This window comes from Chiloscyllium plagiosum, unplaced genomic scaffold (assembly GCF_037043375.1).
Source record: "Chiloscyllium plagiosum isolate Xiang-an unplaced genomic scaffold, Cpla_swu_hap1 HiC_scaffold_9, whole genome shotgun sequence".
NCBI lineage: Eukaryota > Metazoa > Chordata > Chondrichthyes > Orectolobiformes > Hemiscylliidae > Chiloscyllium > Chiloscyllium plagiosum.
The window spans coordinates 75,042,023-75,065,856 of record NW_028270147.1 but is presented as its reverse complement, the minus strand read 5'-3'; the positions used below and the strand labels follow the sequence as shown (position 1 = coordinate 75,065,856).

General features: G+C 44.2%; 1 protein-coding gene across 10 annotated transcripts in view; it reads right to left on the bottom strand.

The window, feature by feature from the left end:
- Nucleotides 1-665: 665 nt before the first annotated feature.
- LOC148149165 (uncharacterized) overlaps nt 666-23,834 on the bottom strand; it is a 213,908-nt gene continuing 190,739 nt past the window's right edge. For 5 of the 10 annotated variants that reach the window (XR_015758179.1, XR_015758177.1, XR_015758181.1 and 2 more), the window contains 4 exons: nt 20,943-20,998; nt 11,243-11,389; nt 3,139-3,243; nt 666-2,005 (listed from right to left, as the gene is read on the bottom strand). Coding sequence is in view for 3 of the 10 variants with exons in the window: in XM_087990808.1 (XP_087846934.1) it covers nt 1,895-2,005; nt 3,139-3,243; nt 11,243-11,389 (363 nt within the window). In the remaining 7 variants the exon portion in view is untranslated. The remainder of the gene's footprint in view (nt 2,006-3,138; nt 3,244-11,242; nt 11,390-20,942; nt 20,999-23,834) is intronic. The other 5 variants (XR_015758180.1, XR_015758183.1, XM_087990808.1 and 2 more) reach the window with 3 other exon arrangements.

Sequence of the window (23,834 nt, the reverse complement as noted above, 5' to 3'; positions counted from 1 at the left end):
AGGTAAGTGGTGTTGAAATGCCCATCAGCCATGATTAAATGGCGGAGTGGACCCTATGGGCTGAATGGCCTTAATTCCACACCTATGTCTTATGGTCTTATTAATTTAGGATATCTGGTCAGAACGGATGGGTTGAACTGAAGGGTCTGTTTCCGTGCTGTACATCTCTATGATGCTGTAACTCTATTTCTAAAGCTGATAAAGATGAAGGAAAATAAAGACTACAAAATTATGTTAATATTCATTGTGAAAATGTTAACTATTTTAAATAGAAAATTGCTGATAAACTACCTTAAAAATAAAATCAGTTGTTTAAAATTTCATCTGTGGAAAGGGCATACACTTCCATTATATGAGGTACAACCATTGTTCGAGACAAAGTAGTTCAACAATTAAGAAAATAAACTGAGTTGGCCCTGCAGTAGTTCACTTAGCTGTATAAAATTCATTTAACTGCTTACATCCCAAAGCCTTTGTCTCCGGTTTTGGACTGTGATGCAATAAATATTGGAATAAACGCTATCTTAATGCAAGCCTGGGTAACCGTGCACGGAAAAGCAAATTCGTACTTTAATGTGATGTCAATGATTAGTGCTGTTATCACCCCGTATATTTGTTGATAGTGTTAGTTGTGAGTGATCTGTGTCAGAAGAATCTAATGTAGATTGATTGAATAGAGGCATTTTTATTTCATTCGTTAGGTGTACAGATGTAACAATAGAAGTAATAGAACTGATAATCTATCTCTTTAGGGCATTCCCCATTTTGTCATTACAGAGGATATACTTATCTGCAAACAAGTGATCAACTTCCTCAGTCAAGGTAAGGTAAGGTATAAGCCACCTGAAACAAGGCACAAAGCAAGCATTGTGGTGAAATGACAAACAGCCTGGGAAAGGAACACAGTGCGCATCTGTGGAAGTCAGTGGAGTTTCCCCAGGATAGAAGTGAATTGTTGTAAATGTCAATAAATACTTGTTCCCATCTGTCTAGATGGTGCACCTTGATGTGCAGTTTTGTGGTTAGCGTCATAGAGGTCCACAGCCCTTTTGTCCATGACTGTTTGTTGGTCATAAACAATCATCTAACTATTCTGATCCCATTTTCCAGCACTTGGCCCATAGACTTGTATATGTTGGTATCACGTGTGCACATCTAAATACTTATTAAATGTTATGAATGTTTCTGCCTCTACAATACAGTGACGACATTGGAAGTCAGGGAATCGTAGAGAGATGGCACAGACTGTGGGAGGTTTCCCTTTGAGAGTTGAGGTGATCTTTTTTAAACTAAAAGTGGAAATTCTGGTATCAGATGACTACTCCTGCAGTGATGTATCAGGGTTGGTCAGGGCTTAGGGCAGCACGATGGCTCAGTGGTTAGCACTGCTGCCTTATAGTGCCAGGGACCTGGGTTCAATTCCTACCTCAGGAACTGTTTGTGTGGAGTTTGCACATTATTAGTCAGTCATTTTAGTTGCAGCAATTCACTTTCTAAAGAGGCATGTTAATTCAAATCTCTCAGTAGGAGTGCTTGGAATTTTCAATGATTCTGAATACTTGGAAATCATGGTGATTTATTGATTTGAAGCTCTTTGTCTTGTTACTGAAAGATTGCAGCTGAGTCAGCACTGCCCCTTTTGCTGGCATTGTTTTAGAAGACATCAGGTTGAACATGTCCACCTGTTAGGTCTGTGACTTCCTCTGTGGCAGTGTTAAACAGCTCTCCTGTGCCAACATAAGTGATCTCATTTGATCTGTTCTTTTGTCTGGGGTCCACGATGTATCTGGGAGACCCAACGAAGTTTTCTCCTGGTTGCCTCTTGACCGCTGGTTTGTTCATTGATTCATATTTAGAAAACGGTCTGCTTCTGAGCCAGTTATTCCCTTTGGAATTAATGGGCCACCTCCTGACTTCTTAAAGAAGTTGAGGTCCAAACATGCATGGTTGGCTCAAAAGTGAAGAGTGTTGATTGCGATGCACAGCCACCTTTATAATTGTATTGCTGAGAAAAGAAGCATTTTGTGAATTATCATCAGGACAATTGATAAGGAAGGGATAACTTAACTTTTTACTCTGTGAGAGGGAAGAGCTGCTTGCTTGACAACTGGAGTCCAGGCTTAGATATCTATTAGTCACTCTCCAAAATCATCATTAGGTAGCAAAAGTAAGAAAAGCAAGATGTTCCTCAAGGAATACAGCAATCCATTTTCTAAAGAGGCATGTTAATTCAAAACTCTCAGTAGGAGAGTGTGGAATTTTCAATGATTCTGAATGATTGGAAATCATGATGATTTATTGATTGAATTTGTAAATTGGTTTAGATCATACCCCTTGCGATAAGCAGTAAAACTATTGCCCTCCTAATAAATACTGACTAGTGCATACAAATTGATAGTCACATTTTGCAAATGTATAAGAAACACTTAAAAATCTAATCATTAATATCGCTTTGCGAAATCACCATTGCAAGGAATTCTGATTGCTTTCAACTTAATTTATGGTCATTACCACAGATCTTTTAAAAATGTACATTTTTGCATGACCTCCATAGGAAAGTGGACCTTGGTCAGAAAAATCGCTCGCTAGAGCTATCGACCCACTGGACAAAATAAGACTTAGGGTGGAATCTTACATGGGTATGAACAACATCAGCTAAGGGTGTATTTGTACCAGAATTATCCAGCAATGCCCCACCTCAACACTGGGAGTACCTTGCTCCATCTTTTATGGCTTTGTCAAATGGCTTGGTGAGTTCTTCAATGGGCAGGTGTATGAGACAGTGAACTGTGGGTCCCCAAATCCATAGCCATCCAAATACATTGGCTTCATGTTGGTGTTGCACCTCCCCAGCCCAGACATCACTGGTAAGTCCATTGACACAACAGTTTCCGAAACAGAGGCCATGAAAGAATAAGAATGTTAAAGGAGGAGGGTCAAAGATGTCAGCGATACACTGTCCTTTTTGCACTTCATTCCTCTTGTTTCCTGGTGATGTAGCAGGGTCTCACCAACATCCATCCATGCATACCATGGGTGGCCATGACATTACACCTCATGCTAGAACAATATCATTTGGGGCTACACAGACAGACGAACAACTAAATGTCCTTTAGAAAAAGAAACTGCCATACTTACCTGGTCTGGTCTGCATGTGCCTCCAGGCCCACAGCAATGTGGTTGACTCCGACTGTTCTCTGGGCAATTAGGGATGGGCACGAATTGCTGACCTGGCCCTCCATTCTATAAGTGAATAAAAAATGAACGTATTCTATTGTCAATTTGTAGCACATTAATTACAGTCATAGATATCATCATGGTGGTTTCTTGATTGTTTATTTATATTTCAGAGGATGACGAAAGGTTTGTAATCTCTCTGGATCCTAAACTGTAAAGCAATGAAATGATGAGAAAACTTTTCCTGGCCCAGGTTATGACTAAAGCTTCCTTTTTAATTGTTGCATGACTCTCTCTGTTAAAGCTCAAATGGTGAAGTGAATAGGTTTCTTCTTGCTATCATTTGGATTTGCAGGACTATAGTTCCTAGCCCGCGGAGGATACATTTGCTGCCAAAACAGTTGGATGGTTTGGATCATTGTGTGTTAGTACATCTGAGGAAATTGTCTTCCTCTTAAATGCCTTTTCTTGTTTTATGCTCCAGCACCGAAGTGGGTTCCTTTTTAAACAGACCTTAGACAGATTGAAGTCAGCTTTTAACACCCACTCGAACAACGCTAAATCTCATCAATTTCTGCCAATGGTCCTACAGCATATGGTCCGACAACATTGTTGTTCCTAAGCTTTTTCTGGCAATTTTGTTCCTCTCAAAGTGGCATTTTCAAATCTCCTACCTCTATCCTTGCTGCAATATTCCTGAGCTGTTGGGGTAGAAATTGTATGTGGGCATTAATATCTCTGATCTAAGTCTTTTGTGATTCCTGCATTTTTTTCACATCCGTGAAGCCTATTTTCTCCAAAATCCACATCATACTTGAAGTCTTTGCTGCTTCCCTTTTTAGTAAGTTGTCATTTCTTTCCTCTACTACTCTCCAAGGTTAGTATTATTTATTTTTATTCATTCATCAGATTCATTCATGAGCATTGTTGGTTAGGCCAGCATTTTTTGCCCAGTCTTAATTGTCTTTGAGATGTTGGTAAAGAACTGCCTTCTTGAACCACTGGAGTCCATTTTGTGTAGATAGAAAAACAATACCATTAGGGAGAAAATTCTAGAAACTTGACCCAGCAACAGTGAAGGAACGGCGATATATTTCCAAGTTAGGATGGTGAGTGGTTTGGAGGGGAACTTGCAGGTGATGGTGTTCCCATGCATCTGCTGTCCTTGTCCTTGTCCTTCTAGGTGGTAGTAGTTATAGCTTTGGAAAGTGCTGTCTATAGATCTTTGGTGAATTTCTGAACTTTTTAACTTACGTTTGCAGATCATCAGTGGATCTTTCAAATCCTTGACATCATTTTCTTCTAACAGCTGGCTAGTTTAAGGCTGGATAAAAGCAAATTACTGCGGATTACTTGGTGCCATTGTCATGCCAACTGCCATTCTGGTAACAGCAAACACGTAGGGCTTTGACAAAATGCCAGTTTGACTCGAAACGTCAGCTCTTTTCTCTCCTTATAGATGCTGCCAGACCTGCTGAGATTTTCCAGCATTTTCTCTTTTGGCTAGTTTAAGGTTTGAGTTTGGGCTGACTAGGCAATGGACTTCTGTTGCAGCGGTCAGGTATGTCCTCTGCAACTGGCTCAGTTTGTCTCAGTTCACTCTGTGCTGGAAAGCTTGTACCTCATATGGCAAAATAATTCCAATTCTTTATTCATATTATATGTATAATTAGAGCCAAGTCTCTTGAAGTACAAACTATTGCTTCTTTCTTGGTTTCATGTTCAGACAATTTTGTTTATGAAGGCAATGGGAACAGATAGCCATGGTGTTCAATATCAGGAGGAGACCTTGAATGGAGGGGTTTCTTCCTACTGCTGACAGCTGTGTGTCTACAAGGGATATCATGAGCTGGAGTGTTGAGTTTCAAAAGGGCAGTTCTGGCAATTAATCAGAGTTGCAAGATGATTGGCATTGTGATTTTCCTAGTGTGCAGACTTCTGGTGGAATTTCCTACACGTTTGTTGTCACCAGAATGGCAGTTGGCATAACAGTAGTACCATAAATGCCCACGACTGCCATAGAAACAGTTTGGACTTCAGCATTCAGAGCCTTGAGACTCTGTGTGCTGCAGAGTTGAAGTTCATCGTTAAAGTTCCTGTGATGTCTCAGGTCGATTTATTTGTCTAAACCTATAGGGATTCACTTGATAGCTTGGTGCTGCTATCTGGTGTGTCAGCCCAGCAGTGTGATGCAAGCTCAGCATACTGAAGCAAGCACTTCCTCGTGCATCACGCTCACCACACTTTCCACAAAAGAATCCTCCCTCCTCATGAAGGGCAATGAAGGCTGTTCGGTCACTATCTGCGTTGCAGAAGTCATGTACCTCACACATTTTGAAACTATTAATGTCCAAGCACTTTATTTCTCAGTGAGGCACACTCGGAGGTTTTGTATAAACACACTGCACTTAACCAGCTGAGCTCCAATTACAAAACAACTAAATAGATTAGTTGAATAGAAATTATTTGAATAAATTACATAAAAATACTACAAGGTAGTAACAATGGCACTAAATGTTAATATACAGTCTGCTTCTGCTGGCAATCATAGCATTTGCTTGGATTCTGTTTCACCTAGGTCCCGACTTGACTGCCAAAGCTCTCTCTCACCCTTTGGGTTAAGTTCTCCAGGCTCCATGGAGAATAATTTGGTGACTGGAAAGTAGCTTGAAATCCTGTTGGGATTTCCCTGGGAACAGTTTGCTCACCAGAGACAATGAAGCTGTTTAAAACCTCAGTCAAGGACCACTTGTATCCAACTCTGCAGATACTCCTGGTGCTGCACAGGCTGTCCCTCTCTGTACACTGCTGTACCATTGCTGAGGCAGCTTGTCACTATGAGGTGGACAGGTTATGCCTGACTGAATTAATTGGAAACAGCAGTGGGCTGCCATGGTCACAGCGGTCCAGCAATGGCTGCAGTCATTCTGCTGGTGGAGTAAACTCTCCGCCCTGAGGTTCCTCACACTACATCTTCTTTCACACTGAAGAGGATGGTCTTCATGAGGGCCTGCAGTTTGAGAGGAGAAAGTGAGGTCTGCAGACGCTGGAGATCAAAGCTGAAACTTTATTGCTGGAACAGCACAGCAGGTCAGGCAGCATCTAGGGAACAGAAGATTCGACATTTCGGGCACATGCCCTTCTTCAGGAATGAGCAGAGAGTGTTCAGCAGGAGAAGATAAAAGGTAGGGAGGAGGGACTTGGAGGAGGGGCGTTGGAAATGTGATAGGTGGAAAGAGGTCATGTTGAGGGTGATAGGTCGGAGTAGGGTGGAGGCGGAGAGGTCAAGAAGAAGACTGCAGGTCAGGAAGGCGGTGCCGGGCTGGAGGGATTCGGCTGAGACAAGGTGGGGGGAGGGGGGATGAAGAAACTGGTGAAGTCCAAGTTCATCCCCTGTGGTTGGAGGGTTCCCAGTTGGAAGATAAGACGCTCCTCCTCCGACCGTCGCGTTGTTGTGGTTTGGCGGTGGATGAGTCCAATGACCTGCATATCCTCGGTGGAGTGGGAGGGGGAGTTGAAATGCTGTGCTACAGGGTGATTGGGTTGGTTCGTCCGGGTGGCCCAGAGGTGCTCTCTGAATCGCTCCGCAAGTAGGCGGCCTGTCTCCCCAATATAGAGGAGGCCACACCGGCTGCAGCGGATGCAGTAGATAATGTGGGTGGAGGTGCAGGTGAATCTGTGGCGGATATGGAAGTTTCCTTTGGGGCCTTGGAGAGAAGTGAGGGGGGAGGTGTGGGCGCAAGTGTTGCACCTCCTGCGGTTGCAAGGGAAGGTGCCGGGAGTGGAGGTTGGGTTGGTGGGGGGTATGGATTTGACAAGGGAGTCGCGGAGGGAGTGGTCTCTACGGAAAGCTGATAGAGGAGGGGAGGGAAATATATCCTTGGTGGTGGGGTCCGTTTGGAGGTGGCGGAAGTGACGGCGGATGATGCGCTGTACATGGAGATTGGTGGGGTGGTAGGTGAGGACCAGTGGGGTTCTGTCCTGGTGGCAGTTGGAGGGGCGGGGCTCAAGGGCGGAGGAGCGGGAAGTGGAGGAGATGCGGTGGAGGGCATCGTCGATCACGTCGGGGGGGAAATTGCGGTCTTTGAAGAAGGAGGCCGTCTGTGTTGTGCGTATTTTGAACTGGTCCTCCTGGGAGCAGATGCGGCGGAGACGAAGGAATTGGGAGAATGGGATGGCGTTTTTACAGGGGGCGGGGTGGGAGGAGGTGTAGTCCAGGTAGCTGTGGGAGTCGGTCGGTTTGTAGTAGATGTCCGTGTTGATTCGGTCGTCTGAGATAGAAACAGAAAGGTCTAGGAAGGGGAGGGAGGAATCCGAGACTGTCCAGGTGAATTTGAGGTCGGGGTGGAAGGTGTTAGTGTAGTGGATGAACTGTTCAACCTCCTCGTGGGAGCACGAGGTAGCGCCGATACAGTCATCAATGTAGCGGAGGAAAAGATGGGGGGTGGGGCCAGTGTAGTTGCGGAAGATGGATTGTTCCACATACCCTACGAAGAGGCAGGCATAGCTGGGGCCCATGCGGGTGCCCATGGCTACTCCTTTTGTTTGGAGAAAGTGGGAGGATTGGAAAGAAAAGTTGTTCAGGGTGAGGACCAGTTCAGTCAGTCGAAGGAGGGTGTCGGTGGAAGGGTACTGGGTGGTACGGCGGGAAAGGAAGAAGCGGAGTGCTTTGAGTCCTTCGTGATGGGGGATGGAGGTGTACAGGGACTGGATGTCCATGGTGAAGATGAGGCGTTGGGGACCGGGGAAGCGGAAATCCTGGAGGAGGTGGAGGGCGTGGGTGGTGTCACGGACGTAGGTGGGGAGTTCTTGGACTAATGGGGACAGGACCGTGTCGAGGTAGGAGGAGATGAGTTCGGTGGGGCAGGAGCAGGCGGAGACAATGGGTCGGCTGGGGCAGTCAGGTTTGTGGATTTTGGGCAGGAGGTAGAAACGGGCGGTTCGGGGTTGTGGTACTATGAGGTTGGAGGCGGTGGATGGGAGGTCCCCTGAGGTGATGAGGTTATGGATGGTCTGGGAGATGATGGTTTGGTGGTGGGGGGTGGGGTCATGGTCAAGGGGGCAGTAGGAGGAGGTATCTGCGAGCTGGCGTTTGGCCTCAGCGGTGTAGAGGTCGGTGCGCCAAACTACTACTGCGCCTCCCTTGTCAGCTGCAGTTTGAGAGATTGCTTGGTCTCCTCTTCTCCAGCAACACCCACCTCTCTTAGTAGGGTTGCTATCTGGACATGACAGTGGCCCACTTATTGTGCTTCCCATTGTCCTTAATTGGATGGTGAACATGGAGGCAACCTGTCTGGAGGTTGTGGAAATGACAAGTTGAGGCTGTTCTTGGGCTCAGGGCCCAGTTATGGTCCTGAGGTCAGGATCCTATCCCTCATGGGAAAATTCAGCCCCCTCTTTGTCTTTCTCTCTTACACTCTCTTTCTCTCTGTGTACGTCTCTTTCTTTCTATCACCAAATCTCATTTAGTCTCTCTTTCGCACTCTCACTCAGAAATTTCTTTCTGTCATACTCACTGACTTACTCATTTAATCTTCCACTCTTTCTGTCGCTCACATTGACTTTCTCAATCTATCTGTCCCCTCGAACTCTCACTTTCTCATATCCTGGATCCAGCCACAGGGAATGTTTAAATGCCCTGATTGAGTTGAAATGAATGGACATTCTAGAAAATTCCAAACAGAAATAAAATAATGTCCAAAATGCTACCAGAAAATCCAGGTTGAATGAGCTTCTTATATTTAATAAAATCTCTCTATCTTATTTATTCTGGTTTGGAAAACAGAAGACCAAAGGAGATAGTGAGGACTGCAGATGCTGGAGAATTCAGTGCTGATAAAGTTTGGTGCTGGAAAAAGCACAGCAAGGTCAGGCAGCATCTAAGGAGCAAGAGAGTTGATGTTTCAGGAATAACTGAAGTTGACTTCTGGGGTGGCATGGTGGCTCAGTGGTTAATACTGCTGCCTCACAGCGCCAGGGACGTGGCTGCGATTCCAGCTTTGGGAGACTGTCTGTGTGGAGTTTGCACATTCTCCCCGTGTCTGTGCAGGTTTCCTCCGGATGCTCCAGTTTTTTCCCACAGTCCAAAGTCCACAGCGTAGATTAGGTGAATTAGCCATGCTAAATTGCTCCACATGTTCAGGGATGTGTAAGTTAAATGCGTTAGTCAGGGGTAAATGTAGAGTAATAGGATAGGGGAAGGTGTCTGGGTGGGTTACTCTTCAGAGGGTCAGTGTGGACTTGTTGGGCCTAATGGCCTGTTTCCACACTGTAGGGATTTTACAATCTTCTATCATAACCTTTCAGCGATCCTGATGAAGCATTATACCTAAAACTTTGACTCTTTTGCTCCTCAGATGCTGCCTGACCTGCTGTGCTTTTTCCAGTGTGCACTATATCGGACAGCCACTTCTTCCCCTCCCTCCCAGCACTGCAATCTGGTTCCCTTGCGTCCACCCTCAAACTGACTAGCTTCCGTATTCAACAATTATCCTTGGCCTTTTCCACAAACTCCAATGTGATGCCAGCATGGAATATGCCTCCCTGTCAGCATTCTAAAGGGCTAATTCCCTCAATGACATTCTGATCTGCTGCTAATCGCCCTCAATAGCTACTCCCATTTCTGTGACAAATGCAGGAAAGACAACATCTATTCTTTTGCTCCAGTCTTGTCCACTGCGCAAGGTCCTAAACACTCCTTTCCAGTGAAACAGGATTTGACTTGATCCTTCCAATTGTGTATACTGCATTCATTACTCATTCTCTCAGTGGAGACTGCTTTACACTGGGGAGACCAGATGCTGTTCAGCTAGGAGGTAAAAGCTTCCTATTGCGTAAACATTTTAATTCTCTGTCCCGGTCCCATTCTGACCTTGACCTGCAATGTTCCAATGCAGCTTGATATAAGCTTGAAGAACTGCAGCTCATCTCCAGATTGGCCACTTCAACACAGAGTTCAACAATTTCAGATTGCTACGTTTATAAACCACCTTAAATCCATGCCTTCTCATTCGCAATCCTTTTGTGTCAGTTTCTCCCTATCTACTCTTTCAGCCCTGTTATGATTTTGAAAACTTCTACCCAGTCTCCTCTTAGTCTTCTCTCGTCTAAGAACAGTCACAACCTCTCCAATCTATCTACATAACTAAACTTTTTCATTACTGGAACCACTTTTTTGTAAATCTCTCTGCACTCTCTCCATTGTGTTGACATCCTTCCTGTAGTGTGGTTGTACACAACACAGAAGTGTATATAATAATTTAACTGAGGTCTAACAAGTGTATGTTACAACTTTCACACCATCTTATTGACTTTGTCCTAGATGTCCCTGTTAGTAAAGCCCAGAATATTGTAGGCTTCATTAACATCCCCTTCAACTAGTTCTGCCTCCTATTTCTGTGCACATTTACACCCGGGTTCCTCCACTTTTACAGCCTCTTAAGCATCTGAATCCTGATTTTATATTGTCTGACCATGTTCTTCCTACTAAAAGGCATCACCTCACACTTCTTTTCCAGCATCTTTGGGATAATTTTATTGAAAGCATAGAGTCACTCAGCCTTTTCTTTCAAGTTATGTTCAACAAGAATAATAGCAACTCCCATTCATTCAGAGGTGGTAATACATGAAATTATTGTAAAGTGCTTCAATTCATAAAAGCATAATCAGACAAAAATAGTCAAATGAGACGGCATGAGTAACTTGTAGGTGTCAATGAGTTATAATTTGATGGGTGAGGTAGAGACACAAAAAGCATACAGAGGAAAATCCAGAGTTTAAGGCTAAACAGTGCAAGGCATGGTCACCACTGCTGCAGCAAAGGGAATGTGGGATGCACTGTTAGACATTTGCAGAGAGTCAGCAGGGTTATAGAGCTGGAGGTGATAACAGAATAGAAAGAGGTGAAACCATGGAGCAATTTGAACATTTGGATGAGAATTTTACAATTAAGACACTGTAGTGTGATCATATGAACCTTCTTCAGTCAAGATTAAAAGAGGTCAGCATTTCTCAGTCTGAAGGATAACTTCTTAGTGATATCACATGTATTTATTTGATCATATACCTGGAATGAGCAGATTGCCTTATGAGGAAGACTAGACAGGCGAGGCCTGGAATTTAGTAGAGTCAGCTGCGCCTTAATTGAAACATAAAGCATCCCAAGGAGTCTTGACTGGAGGATGTCAAATGGATGTTTCGCTTGAGGGAGAATCTAGAACCAAGAGTCAGAGATTAAAAACAAGGGGTCACCCATTTAATAGAGATATGGAAAACATTTGCAGAGTTAGATAGATTCTTAATTACCTAGGAGATGAAAGATGACCATATAAATGCAGGAAGGTGGAATTGAGGTTAAAATCAGATCAGCCATGATCTTATTGAATGGCGGGACAAGCTCAAAGGGCCAAATGGCCTACTCTTTTTCCTGGTTTGTATGTTCATATTGGAGAAGAAAGTGAGGACTGCAGATGCTGGAGATCAGAGCTGAAAAATGTGTTGCTGGAAAAACGCAGCAGGTCAGGCAGCATCCAAGGAGCAGGAGAATCGACGTTTCGGGCATGAGCCCTTCTTCAGGAATGAGGAAAGTGTGCCCAGCAGGCTAAGATAAAAGGTAGGGAGGAGGGACTTGGGAAAGGGGCGTTGGAAATGCGATAGGTGGAAGGAGGTCAAGGTGAGAGTGATAGGCCGGAGTGGGGGTGGGGGCGGAGAGGTCAGGAAGACGTTTGCAGGTTAGGAAGGTGGTGCTGAGTTCGAGGGTTGGGACTGAGACAAGGTGGGGGGGGAGGGGAAATGAGGAAACTGGAGAAATCTGAGTTCATCACTTGTGGTTAGAGGGTTCCGAGGTGGAAGATAAGGCGCTCTTCCTCCAGCCGTCGTGTTGCTATGGTCTGGCAATGGAGGAGTCCAAGGACCTGCATGTCCTGGGTGGAGTGGGAGGGGGAGTTGAAGTGTTGAGCCATGGGGTGGTTGGGTTGGTTGGTCCAGGTGTCCTAGAGGGGTTCTCTTAAACATTCCGCAAGTAGGCGGTGTGTCTCCCCAATATAGAGGAGGCCACATCGGGTGCAGCAGATGCACTAAATGATGTGTGTGGAGGTGCAGGTGAATTTGTGGTGGATATGGAAGGATCCCTTGGGGCCTTGGAGGGAAGTGAGGGGGGAGGTGTGGGCGCAAGTTTTGCATTTCTTACAGTTGCAGGGGAAGGTGCCGGGAGTGGAGGTTGGGTTGGTGGGGGGTGTGGACCTGATAAGGGAGTCACGGAGGGAGTGGTCTTTTCGGAACGCTGATAGGGGAGGGGAGGGAAATATATCCCTGGTGGTGGGGTCCGTTTGGAGGTGGTGGAAATGACGACGGGTGATACGATGTATATGGAGGTTGGTGGGGTGGTCGTTGAGGACCAGTGGGGTTCTGTCCTGGTGGTGATTGGAGGGGCGGGGCTCAAGGGCGGAGGAGCGGGAAGTGGAGGAGATGCGGTGGAGAGCATCGTCGATCACGTCTGGGGGGATATTGCCGTCTTTGAAGAAGGAGGCCATCTGGGTTGTACAGTATTGGAACTGGTCCTCCTGGGAGCAGATGCGGCGGAGATGAAGGAATTGGGAATATGGGATGGCATTTTTACAGGGGGCAGTGTGGGAGGAGGTGTAGTCGAGGTAGATGTGGGAGTCGGTCGGTTTATAGTAAATGTCCGTGTTTATTCGGTCGCCCGAGATAGAAATGGAAAGGTCTAGGAAGGGGTGGGAGGAGTCTGAGATGGTCCAGGTAAATTTGAGGTCGGGGTGGAAGGTGTTGGTAAAGTGGATGAACTGTTCAACCTCCTCATGGGAGCACGAGGCAGCGCCGATGCAGTCATCGATGTAGCGGCGGAAAAGGTGAGGGGGTGGTGCCAGTGTAGCTGCGGAAGATGGATTGTTCCACATATCCTACAAAGAGGCAGGCATAGCTGGGGGCCATGCGGGTACCCATGGCTACTCCTTTGGTTTGGATGAAGTGGGAGGATTGGAAAGAGAAGTTGTTCAGGGTGAGGACCAGTTCAGTCAGTCGAAGGAGGGTGTCAGTGGAAGGGTGCTGGTCGGTATGGCGGGAAAGGAAGAAGCGGAGGGCTTTGTGTCCTTCGTGATGGGGATGGAGGTGTACAGGGACTGGATGTCCATGGTGAAGATAAGGCGTTGGGGACCGGGGAAGCGAAAATCATGGAGGAGGTGGAGGGCGTGGGTGGTGTCCCGAACATAGGTGGGGAGTTCTTGGATTAAGGGGGGACAAGACTGTGTCGAGGTATGCAGAGAACCAGTACCCTTCCACTGACACCCTCCTTCGATTGACTGAACTGGTCCTCACCCTGAACAACTTCTCTTTCCAATCCTCCCACTTCATCCAAACCAAAGGAGTAGCCATGGGTACCCGCATGGCCCCCAGCTATGCCTGCCTCTTTGTAGGATATATGGAACAGTCCATCTTCCGCAGCTACTCTGGCACCCCCCCTCACCTTTACCTCCGCTACATCGATGACTATATCAGCGCTGCCTCGTGCCCCCAAGAGGAGGTTGAACAGTTCATTCACTTCACCAACACCTTCCATCCCGACCTCAAATTTACCTGGACCATCTCGGACTCCTCCCTCCCCTTCCTAGACCTTTCCATTTCTATCTCGGGCGACCGAATAAACACGGACATTTACTATAAACCAACTGACTCCCACAGCTACCTAGACTACACCTCCTCCCACCCTGCCCCCTGTAAAAATGCCATCCCATATTCCCAATTCCTTCATCTCCGCAGCATCTGCTCCCAGGAGGACCAGTTCCAATACCGTACAACCCAGATGGCCTCCTTCTTCAAAGACGGCAATTTCCCCCCAGACATGATCGATGATGCCCTCCACCGCATCTCCTCCACTTCCCGCTCCTCTGCCCTTGAGCCCCGCCCCTCCAATCACCACCAGGACAGAACCCCACTGGTCCTCACCTACCACCCCACCAACCTACATATACATCGTATCATCCGTCGTCATTTCCGCCACCTCCAAACGGACCCCACCACCAGGGATATATTTCCCTCCCCTTCCCTATCAGCGTTCCGAAAAGACCACTCCCTCCGTAACTCCCTCAGCAGGTCCACCCTCCTCCCGCCCCCCCCCCCCCCCCCAACCAACCAACCCAATTTCCACTCCCGCCACCTTTTCCTGCAACCGCAAGAAATGCAAAATTTGTGCCCACACCTCCCCCCTCACTTCCCTCCAAGGCCCCAAGGGATCCTTCCATATCCACCACAAATTCACCTGCACCTCCACACACGTCATTTAGTGCATCTGCTATACCCGATGTGGTCTCCTCTATATTGGGGAGACAGGCTGCCTACTTGCGGAACGTTTCAGAGAACACCTCTGGGACACCTGGACCAACCAACCCAACCACCCTGTGGCTCAACATTTCAACTCCCCCTCCCACTCCACGCAGGACATGCAGGTCCTTGGACTCCTCCATCACCAGACTATAGCAACACAACGGCTGGAGGAAGAGCGCCTCATCTTCCACCTAGGAAACTCTAACTACAAGGGATGAACTCAGATTTCTCCAGTTTCCTCATTTCCCTTCCCCCCCACCTTGTCTCAGTCCCAACCCTCAAACTCAGCACCACCTTCCTAACCTGCAATCTTCTTCCTGATCTCTCCACCCCCACCCCCACTCCGGCCTATCACCCTCACCTTGACCTCCTTCCACCTATCGCATTTCCAACGCCTCTCCGCCAAGTCCCTCCTCCCTACCTTTTATCTTAGCCTGCTGGACACACTTTCCTCATTCCCGAAGAAGTGCTCATGCCCGAAACGTCGATTCTCCTGCTCTTTGGATGCTGCCTGACCTGCTGCGCTTTTCCAGCAACACATTTTCAGCTTGTATGTTCATATTATCAATGTACAGAGATACAAGACAAAGCTCCACATTCTGAGAAGAGGTCATTTCTATTTCTCTGCTGTGATTAGAAAGGGGTTGACACTATTCATAGAATCGACTGCATTACGCAGCTAGCACAAGCCGTGTTCCCATGCCAAGAGGTTCCATCTCTGCTCAACTCTCTCTGCTAGTTGACCAGTAAGTACCATTGTAAATAGCCTTAAACCTAAGACTAGCAAACATGCAAAATAGCAATGTGTATATGTGAAGGACATCTTATGCCCCTGCTTTTGACATGTTTTATGAGCTCCAAGTAGAACTGTGAAGCCAAAGCTTTACAGTTCAAAATTGACTCTCTCCCTTTTTGGGATGCGATCTTGTCGTGTGGATTTTAACTGAAGCTACCCAGCTCTATAATTAAGCAAATAAAATTATTCAAGCTGACTTTGACCATAAGACCATAAGAAATAGGAACAGGAATAGGCTATTCAAACCCTGAAGCTTCAATATTCAATAGGATCATGCTGATCTGATATATCTTGTGTTCACTTTCCTGCCCTTTCCCCACAACCTTTGATTCCCAATTGATCAAGAATCTGTCTACCTCAGCCTTAAATATACACAAGGACTATGGCCCCACAGCTCTCTGCAGCTAGCAGCTCCACAGATTCAAAATCATCTGAGAGAAGAAATTCCTCTTCATGGCAGTCTTAAATTGGTGCCCTGTATTTTGAGACTATGGCCTTTGATTTTAGACTCTCAAAACCTTCCAAATCACAACACATCTGTAAAAATGACCTCTGTTGGGGATGTGGAGCTTTGCCTTATATTCTTAATGCCTACGAAATGCCTGAAGGAAATGACCACAGTGCATGCATTCTCCAATTTTGCAAACGAAGACGCAAGGACCTCCAATTTGCATATGCTGATAATTAACTTTTTAGATGTGTGCCCAATCAATTGAGTGGCATGCTACTAGCAATGCACACACAGACGTAACCAGTCAGTATGGACTGAGGCACCTTTTTATAGTTAATGCCAGTCCATTCTACCCCATCTAACCAAGCTGGGATACAAGTATATTTTTAATAATATGACCCTTAATCAGAATCATGTCAGGTTTAAAATTCTTGTTTTTCCATTGTAACAGTATGTAATACTTTCAAACAAACATTACCTCTGAAATATCATCCCATGCAAATGTGGCCCTTCATCTCTCTTTCTCCCTTAATTCTTCTAATCAGAGCTGCTATCAACAAGTTACCATATTGTTTTACACTTTAAAAGCTGATTGGGGGCTATATCAGCATTTGTAGAAGTGTTATCAGTACGTAATTGGTTTGAAATACAAAACATTGCAGCAAACCACAAGAAGTTAAGGTGGACGATGCTGATCCCCAAAACAACTTGACCAGACTTCCTAACATTGAATAGAAAAGTGACAAACTCTTTCCCATACCTCAAGCAATTTATATAACTTTGTTTTGTAACCTAAATGTACATTCAGATGTAGTTATGTTGTTGTGTTGAATGGTAAATCTGTGTCTTTTAAAAATGCACTAATTTATCTACATAACCTAATAGTTTTACAACCTTCCCTGATAACACTTAGAGCAGCAAACACTGGTAACTTCGGTTATTAACTAATCTCCTGATATCCCATTCAGTCCACAAGTTGATTAGTGACAATAGAGTGTTGTTAAATAACAATCATTTAGATTGATAGTACTGCTATGAGTTAATACAGCACCAATTGTGTCTTATAAAATAACATTCAAGCTGCTTTAGTCTCACCTTTAAGCATGTTAAGCATAACCTTCAATTTCTAATTTGGAGTTAGATCTATTCAAAGATCAGATGGATTGAATTTCCAAAGCATGTTTTAAAGTTTTCAGTCATCATATTGTTGCAAAGCAAAAACGAAGGGCTGAAACACATCATCAGAATTCAAGCTAATTCCAATGGGTCATGTACAGGAAAGTGCCAATAGACCCAATCACCCACATCCTCAGGCAGTACATCTTATTCACTCCTTTCGTAAAATAATTGATCCTCATGTTACCTATGGTTCTTTTTGTAATCACTTTAGAATCTATTCTTTGATCCTTCCCCCAGAGAGAACAGTTCCTCCCCAGTAATTTTTCCAGACCCCTCATGATTTTAAACATCTCCATCAAGTGTGCTGTGAAGATTCCATTCTGTAAGATGAACAGTGCCTCTTTCTTCAAGCTCTCCACAAACCTGAAGCCCGTCATCCTTGACGCCATTGTTGTTATTTTTTTCTGTAGCCATTTGAGTACCTTTACTTCTTTCCCCACGTGTGGTGCCCACATTGGGACACAATACCCCACTGACCCTGTCTAGTCCGAGCAGAATTTTATAGGTTTCAATGAGATTCCCCTTCATTCTTTGAAGCTCCCATGAATATGGTACTAATCGATCCAAATTCTTTTTATTTGCCAGTTCTCCCACCCCAAGAATCAGCTGGCATAATAAGTTAGATGATCAAAAGTGGATTTTACCAGTTTCATGGAATTGCTCATGAAACAAGAATGCCAAGACTCCCCTTGTGTGTTCTTTCATTTATCATCCTGTGGATCATTAGTATCTCTAGTCATTTTTTTTATTGTGTGGCCTGTGTTTACTCTGCCTCTTATCATCTTTACAATGTGCAGCTTCAAACAGCTGGAAATGATACAGGAAAAGAGGGACTTTGTTCACATCTGTTTATAACACGGAAACACAGCAATAATAATTGAAAAACACATCGATTCATTCCTGCTGCCATTGCTTCCTGTCATGTTTTTTTAAAAGCAGTAGAAATAAACTAAATATACTTGTGCGCTTCATTATTTGATGGATTTAAAACATTCACAATTGAATGTTATTTGCATTTTTGAAGTTTGTCAACTTAACAGACTCAATATAATTTCTGCCACTTTATAAAATAATTAATTTCCCATCATTTTTAGTGTGCCGAATTAGCGTTGAAGATCACATATTGTGTGCTTATGTGGAAGTGTTGACCAATGAAAATCTTCTCAGTGCATAAGTTTGTTTTAACTTGTGGGAGAAAGTGAGGACTGCAGATGCTGGAGATCAGAGTTGGAGAGTGTGGTGCTGGAAGCATCCAAGGAGCAGGAGAATCAACGTTTCGAGCATAAGCTCTTCATCAGGAATGAGGGAGTGGCCCAAGGGGGCTGAGAGATAAAAGAAAGGGTTGGGGCTTGGGGGAAGGTAGCTGAGAATTCGATGGGTAGATGAAGTTGGGGGTGAAGGTCTTAGGTTGGAGAGGAGGGTGGAGTAAACACGTGGGAAGGAAGATGGACAGGTAGGACAGGTCAAGAGGGTGGTGCCGAGTTGGAAGGTTAGATCTTTGATAAGGTGGGAGGAGGGGAAATGAGGAAACTGGTGAAATCCATATTTTTCCCATGTGGTTGGAGGGTCCCAAGGAAGAAGTTGAGGCATTCTTCCTCCAAAGGTTGGGTGGTAAGAGTTTGGCAGTGAAGGAGGCCCAGGACCTCCATATCCTTGGTGGAGTAGGATGGGAAGTCGGCCATGGAGTGGTGGGGTTGTTTTGTGTACCGGAGATATTCTCTGAAATGTTCCACTTCAGGAGGCGTCCTGTCTCCCCGGTATAGAGGAGACCACATCGGGAGCAATGGCTACAGGAGATGACGTGTCCAGTTTATGAAGGTAATCCAGTAACTGCTCCAACTAGTAAGCCCCAAAGTAATTTCAGAAATTCAGGCACACACAAAGAGATTCTGGCAATTTCTACAAAGACACCGTTCCTCAGGCTCTCCACCAGTTTTCCCGTGTAGTCATTCTTGGTGGATAGATCCATGTAGTGAAGCTGGCACACTGTCTAACTGTCAGAGCTCTCTCCGATCTTGTCCTTTCCTGGTATCTACACTGAACTGCATTCAAGCAAAAATCCTCAACTTGTAATCAGCACTGGGATCCATGCAAGACTTTACCCTCCTATCAGCCAATCTCTCCCCATTCCAACCAACATTTTGTATGATTGACAAATGCAATCTCCATATGGTGCTTTGAAATTCTGAAATACCACATTGTAACACTACCAGCCAAGACAGCAATGTCCCTATAGAGTACTTAAACACTTTACTTTGCAAAATGCATGCAGCTTCAGATAAGGTTTTCCTGTTTTTCTAGTAAACTGACAATAGGCAAAACACACTGATAATTTGACAGTTCCATTATCTATAGACCACATCTCTCAAGCTAAGTCATATTTGTGCCAATAAGATATCTTAATAGTTTCATTTATGAAAAGTGGTTGATTTCAGTGTTTACAAAAGCTTATACCTATACAGAATGTCGCTTACTGTGTACGTTTTAAAAGAAATCTAGCACCTGTTTTGGAATGAATTACTATTGGAAGGAAAATGAAAATAATTACTACCCTGTATTAGCTGCATGCCACAATTAATAATATTTCCTCTTGCTGTGGAACAAAATTCAAACATTTTATAAGATGTATATTTTGGCCTTTTTAATTGCTTTTTTGTATATAATTAGCCCACATGAAGCTCCTATGAGATTAGTTTGAATTGTGTTTGACCTGTTGTTTCTTAACTTTACCAGAGTTCTAGAGTCAGAGATGAAAATGTGTTGCTGGAAAAGCGCAGCAGGTCAGGCAGCATCCAGGGAACAGGAGAATCGACGTTTCGGGCATAAGCCCTTCTTCAGGAATCATGCTTACGCCCGAAACGTCGATTCTCCTGTTCCCTGGATGCTGCCTGACCTGCTGCGCTTTTCCAGCAACACATTTTCAGCTCTGACCTCCAGCATCTGCAGACCTCACTTTCTCCTTATAGAGTCAGAGAGTCTTACAGCATGGAAACAGACCCTTCAGTCCAACCCGTCCATGGAGACCCAATCTAAACTTGTCCAATTAGCCTGCGTTTGGTCCATATCCCTCTAAACCTTTCCTTTTCATGCTCCTCTCCAAATGTCTTTTAGAAGTTGTTACTGTACCTGTATCTACCACTTTCTCTGGCAGTTCATTCCACATATGAACCTATCTCTGTGTGGAAAAAGGTACCCTTCAAACCTCTTTTTTAAAATCTTTCTCGCACTTTAAAAATATGCCCTCTAATTTTGAACTCCGCTACCCTGGGGAAACAACCGTTGCAATTCACCTTATCTTACCTCACGTTTTATAAACCTTTATTAGATCATCCCTCAACCTCCTACAATCCAGTGAGAAAGGTCCCAGCCTTTCTTTTTAACTCAAACCCGGCAACATCCTTGTCAATCTTTTCTGAACCCTCTCCAACTTAATTATATCCTTCCGATAACAGAGCGACCAGTGGTGCAGACAGTTCTCCAAAAGTAGCCTCACCAACATCCTGTACAACCTCAACATGACTTTCCAATTCCTATACTCAATAGTCTGAGTGAGCAATGGAGACAAGTATGCTAAACACTTTGTTGACCATCCTGTCTACCTGTAACGTAACTTCCAAAGAACTATGTACCTGAACCCCTAGACTTCTCTGTTTAACAGCACTACCCAGGGCCTTACCATTAACGTGTATAAGTCCTGCCCTTGTTCATTTTATCAAAATGCAATACCTCACATTTATCCAAATTAAACTCCATCTGCCACTCCTCAGCCTATTGACCCAATTGATTAAGATCCCTTTGTGATCTTAGACAACCATCTGCACTGTCCACTATTCTAACAATGTTGGTGTCATCCACAAACTTACTCAGCATGCTTCCTAAATTCTCCTCCAAATCATTTATATAAATGACAAACAACAGTGAACCCAGCACCAATTCCTGCAGAACACCACTGGTTAGTTGAATCTGATTCTACGAAGTTGTTTTCTGGAATATATTACTCACCTCAGAAGTCTGATTAAAGCCTTTGGAACTAATTAAGCCAGACAGATTTCCATAGACTGTGTGAAAAGAAAAAGAATGAATATGAAAGAACAAAGTTAGTCCAATGGTCATTGTTATGTTGCTCTTCTTTCAGTAAATAACTAAGGAGAGGTGATGGCGCATTGGTAATGCCAATATGGAAACCAAACCTCAGTCTGATATTCTAGGAAATGGATTGAAATCCCACCACAGTAGAGTGATAGCCAGGGATGGGCAATAAATATTGATCTAATCTGGACACATCAGGTGGGAAACAAATCTGAGAGATTGTTTTATGCACTAATTTGTTTTCATGTTTAATAAGCCTATTTGAAAGTTAAAGTCTTTGTTGTCTAGTGCTGTGTTCTTCTGAGATCTTTCAAAGTCAAGATCAAATAGTACACATGGAGGACTGGCTTTTCATCTATGAGGAAAGGTTGCAGGATATATATAAATTCCCAGAACTTTGCATATACCTCAGAAAAAAAACTGCCTGCCAAGACACAATTTCCACTGTGGAGAAGTCAGGGGAGCATCAGGGCAGCCATTGAGACTCCTGGGTGTGGAAGGGGTCCATTTTAAAGGTCTGCTCCAGTACTGGGGGACTTTCTCCCAGTTACACTGACAACTATTAGGCCCACATTCCTCACAGCAAGTGGTTATAGATCATTAAACCATATTATGCATTTGTGGTTGGGAGTTCAGACATCCATTAGACTGTAGAAACAGCTGAGCCCCAAGAAAGCCATTGCTTGGTAAATGATCTCATTCTATGATCCATTTTGTCAATTGAGCAATGTTTATTGCTTTCACAATATGAAGAGGTTTCAGGTGCTTTCCAGTTTCTGCTATTAATACTTTAAAGAGAATGAATGATTTAAACTTTTATTGGCCTTTAGTAAGATGTTCATTTTAACAAAGTGGAAAGTTATGAATTAATGACTTTGCTTTCAGCACATCTTATTGCCACTGTGGATTCATTTATTCTTACAATGGGTGAGTATCAAGGAAGTGCCCTAGAATGGTGTGTGGGTTATGAGAGACCTTGGTTAAGCATTTGGGATCATAGGCAAAATCTTTTGAACTTAATTTTCAAAAGGTTCACTCATCAAATTTTGGGTTACAACCCTTTCTAAGGTGCCCTTGAAAAGCTGCCCTAACTCCATGGAAACTTTGAAGGAAGGGGGTCTACCAGTTTCCTCAATGGAACCAAGTTGAGAATGTACATGCTAGTGACTCAAGCCAGCTCACATCCTCAAATAGCTGTAATGAAATCCCTGGGAATGGAATCATAAACCCGGAATTGGGTACCGGTCATCTTTACCCTCTGCAGAAAAACTGAGAAACTGAAGCACAACTGGGAACTTGATTTCTGGACTTGACGCACGTTTACCTCGGAAAATGGAAACACCCTTGGGAATGGAGGGCTACACTATCACAACAACCTCCAATGATTCAAGATACTAAAAAAAACCCCAGGAGGGCAGAACTGTTCTGTTCTCAGGATCCTGTTCATCCTACTCTGAGCGCAGCAGACCTGAGGAGACAACAGAATGTCATGACTGACTCATTCTGTGATTTCCTTCAGCCTTCCTATGGGGATGTAGGTTGTTTTTCTGCTCCATGCTTCCTCCTGGTGCTATGAGAAAGCTTGTAGAGGACATAAACCTATGTTCTAGTATTACTTGATGACAAGTCTCAAAATTGGCAACTGTTACAGGACCAGTCATTCAGGTAAACACCACATCCTGATTTAACATGAATTTGTTGGTCTTTTGTGTGATTGTGAAACATGTTTATGCCAATTTGAACACAGCTTCAGACTGAGATGTAATGGCGGAAGTGGATGTGGAAAATGAATAAAGTAAAGCACCAGGAATTGCAGCTTTCTCTTGAGAGATAAGAAATAATATTTGGTATATACAGTACAACTTGGATACAGTATATGGATAAGTACATGGTAGATAAATCTGTTATCAATTTCATTCAATCACTTGCAACATCCACTTTCAGTGTTAATCATATACTGCAATGGGAGTGTTAGGAAACTGTTAATAATCAGATAAGGAATCATAGCATGCAAAGAAAGCATAAATAGGTTACAGGAAAGACAAATCAAAGCCTCTCTGCTGGCTGAGTTGTTTTTACGCTAACTTTTTCTGAGATTGTAGACAGGAGGAAGTGCAAAGCACCAACATCCCATCCTGCATGAGCCTTCACAGTCACAAAAGATTTTGATTTGTTACGAAACATCACTGTATTGTGAGATTAGGAATAAAACAAACAAGACTCCACAGAATTGTACAGCACGGAAACAGACCCTTCGGTCCAACCAGTCCATGCCGAACATAATCCCAAACTAAACTAGTCCCACCTGCCTGCTCCTGGCCTATATCACTCCAAACATTTCCAATTCACGTATCAATCCAAATGTCTTTTAAATATTGTAATTGTACTCACATCCACAACTTCCTCAGGCCGTTCATTCCAAATGCAAACCACCAGCTGTGCAAAACATTTGTCTCTTATGTCTTTTTAAAATCTCTTTCCTCTCACTTTACAAATGTGTCCCCTAATCTTGAAACACCCAACTTAGGGACAAGACGATTACCATCAACTCTATCTATACCCCTCATTATTTTATTAACTTTTATCAGGTCACCTCTCAACCTCCTACACTCCAGTGAAAAAAGACCTATTATACATTCTTTCTTTATAACTCAAACCTTCCATACCCTGCAGCATCCTGGTAAATCTCTTCTGAACCCTCTCCAGCTTAATAATATCCTTCCTAAAACTAGGTGACCAGAACCTGTGTGTGTGCGTGTGTGTGTGTGTGTGTGTACATGTGTATGCATGTCTGAGTATGTGTGT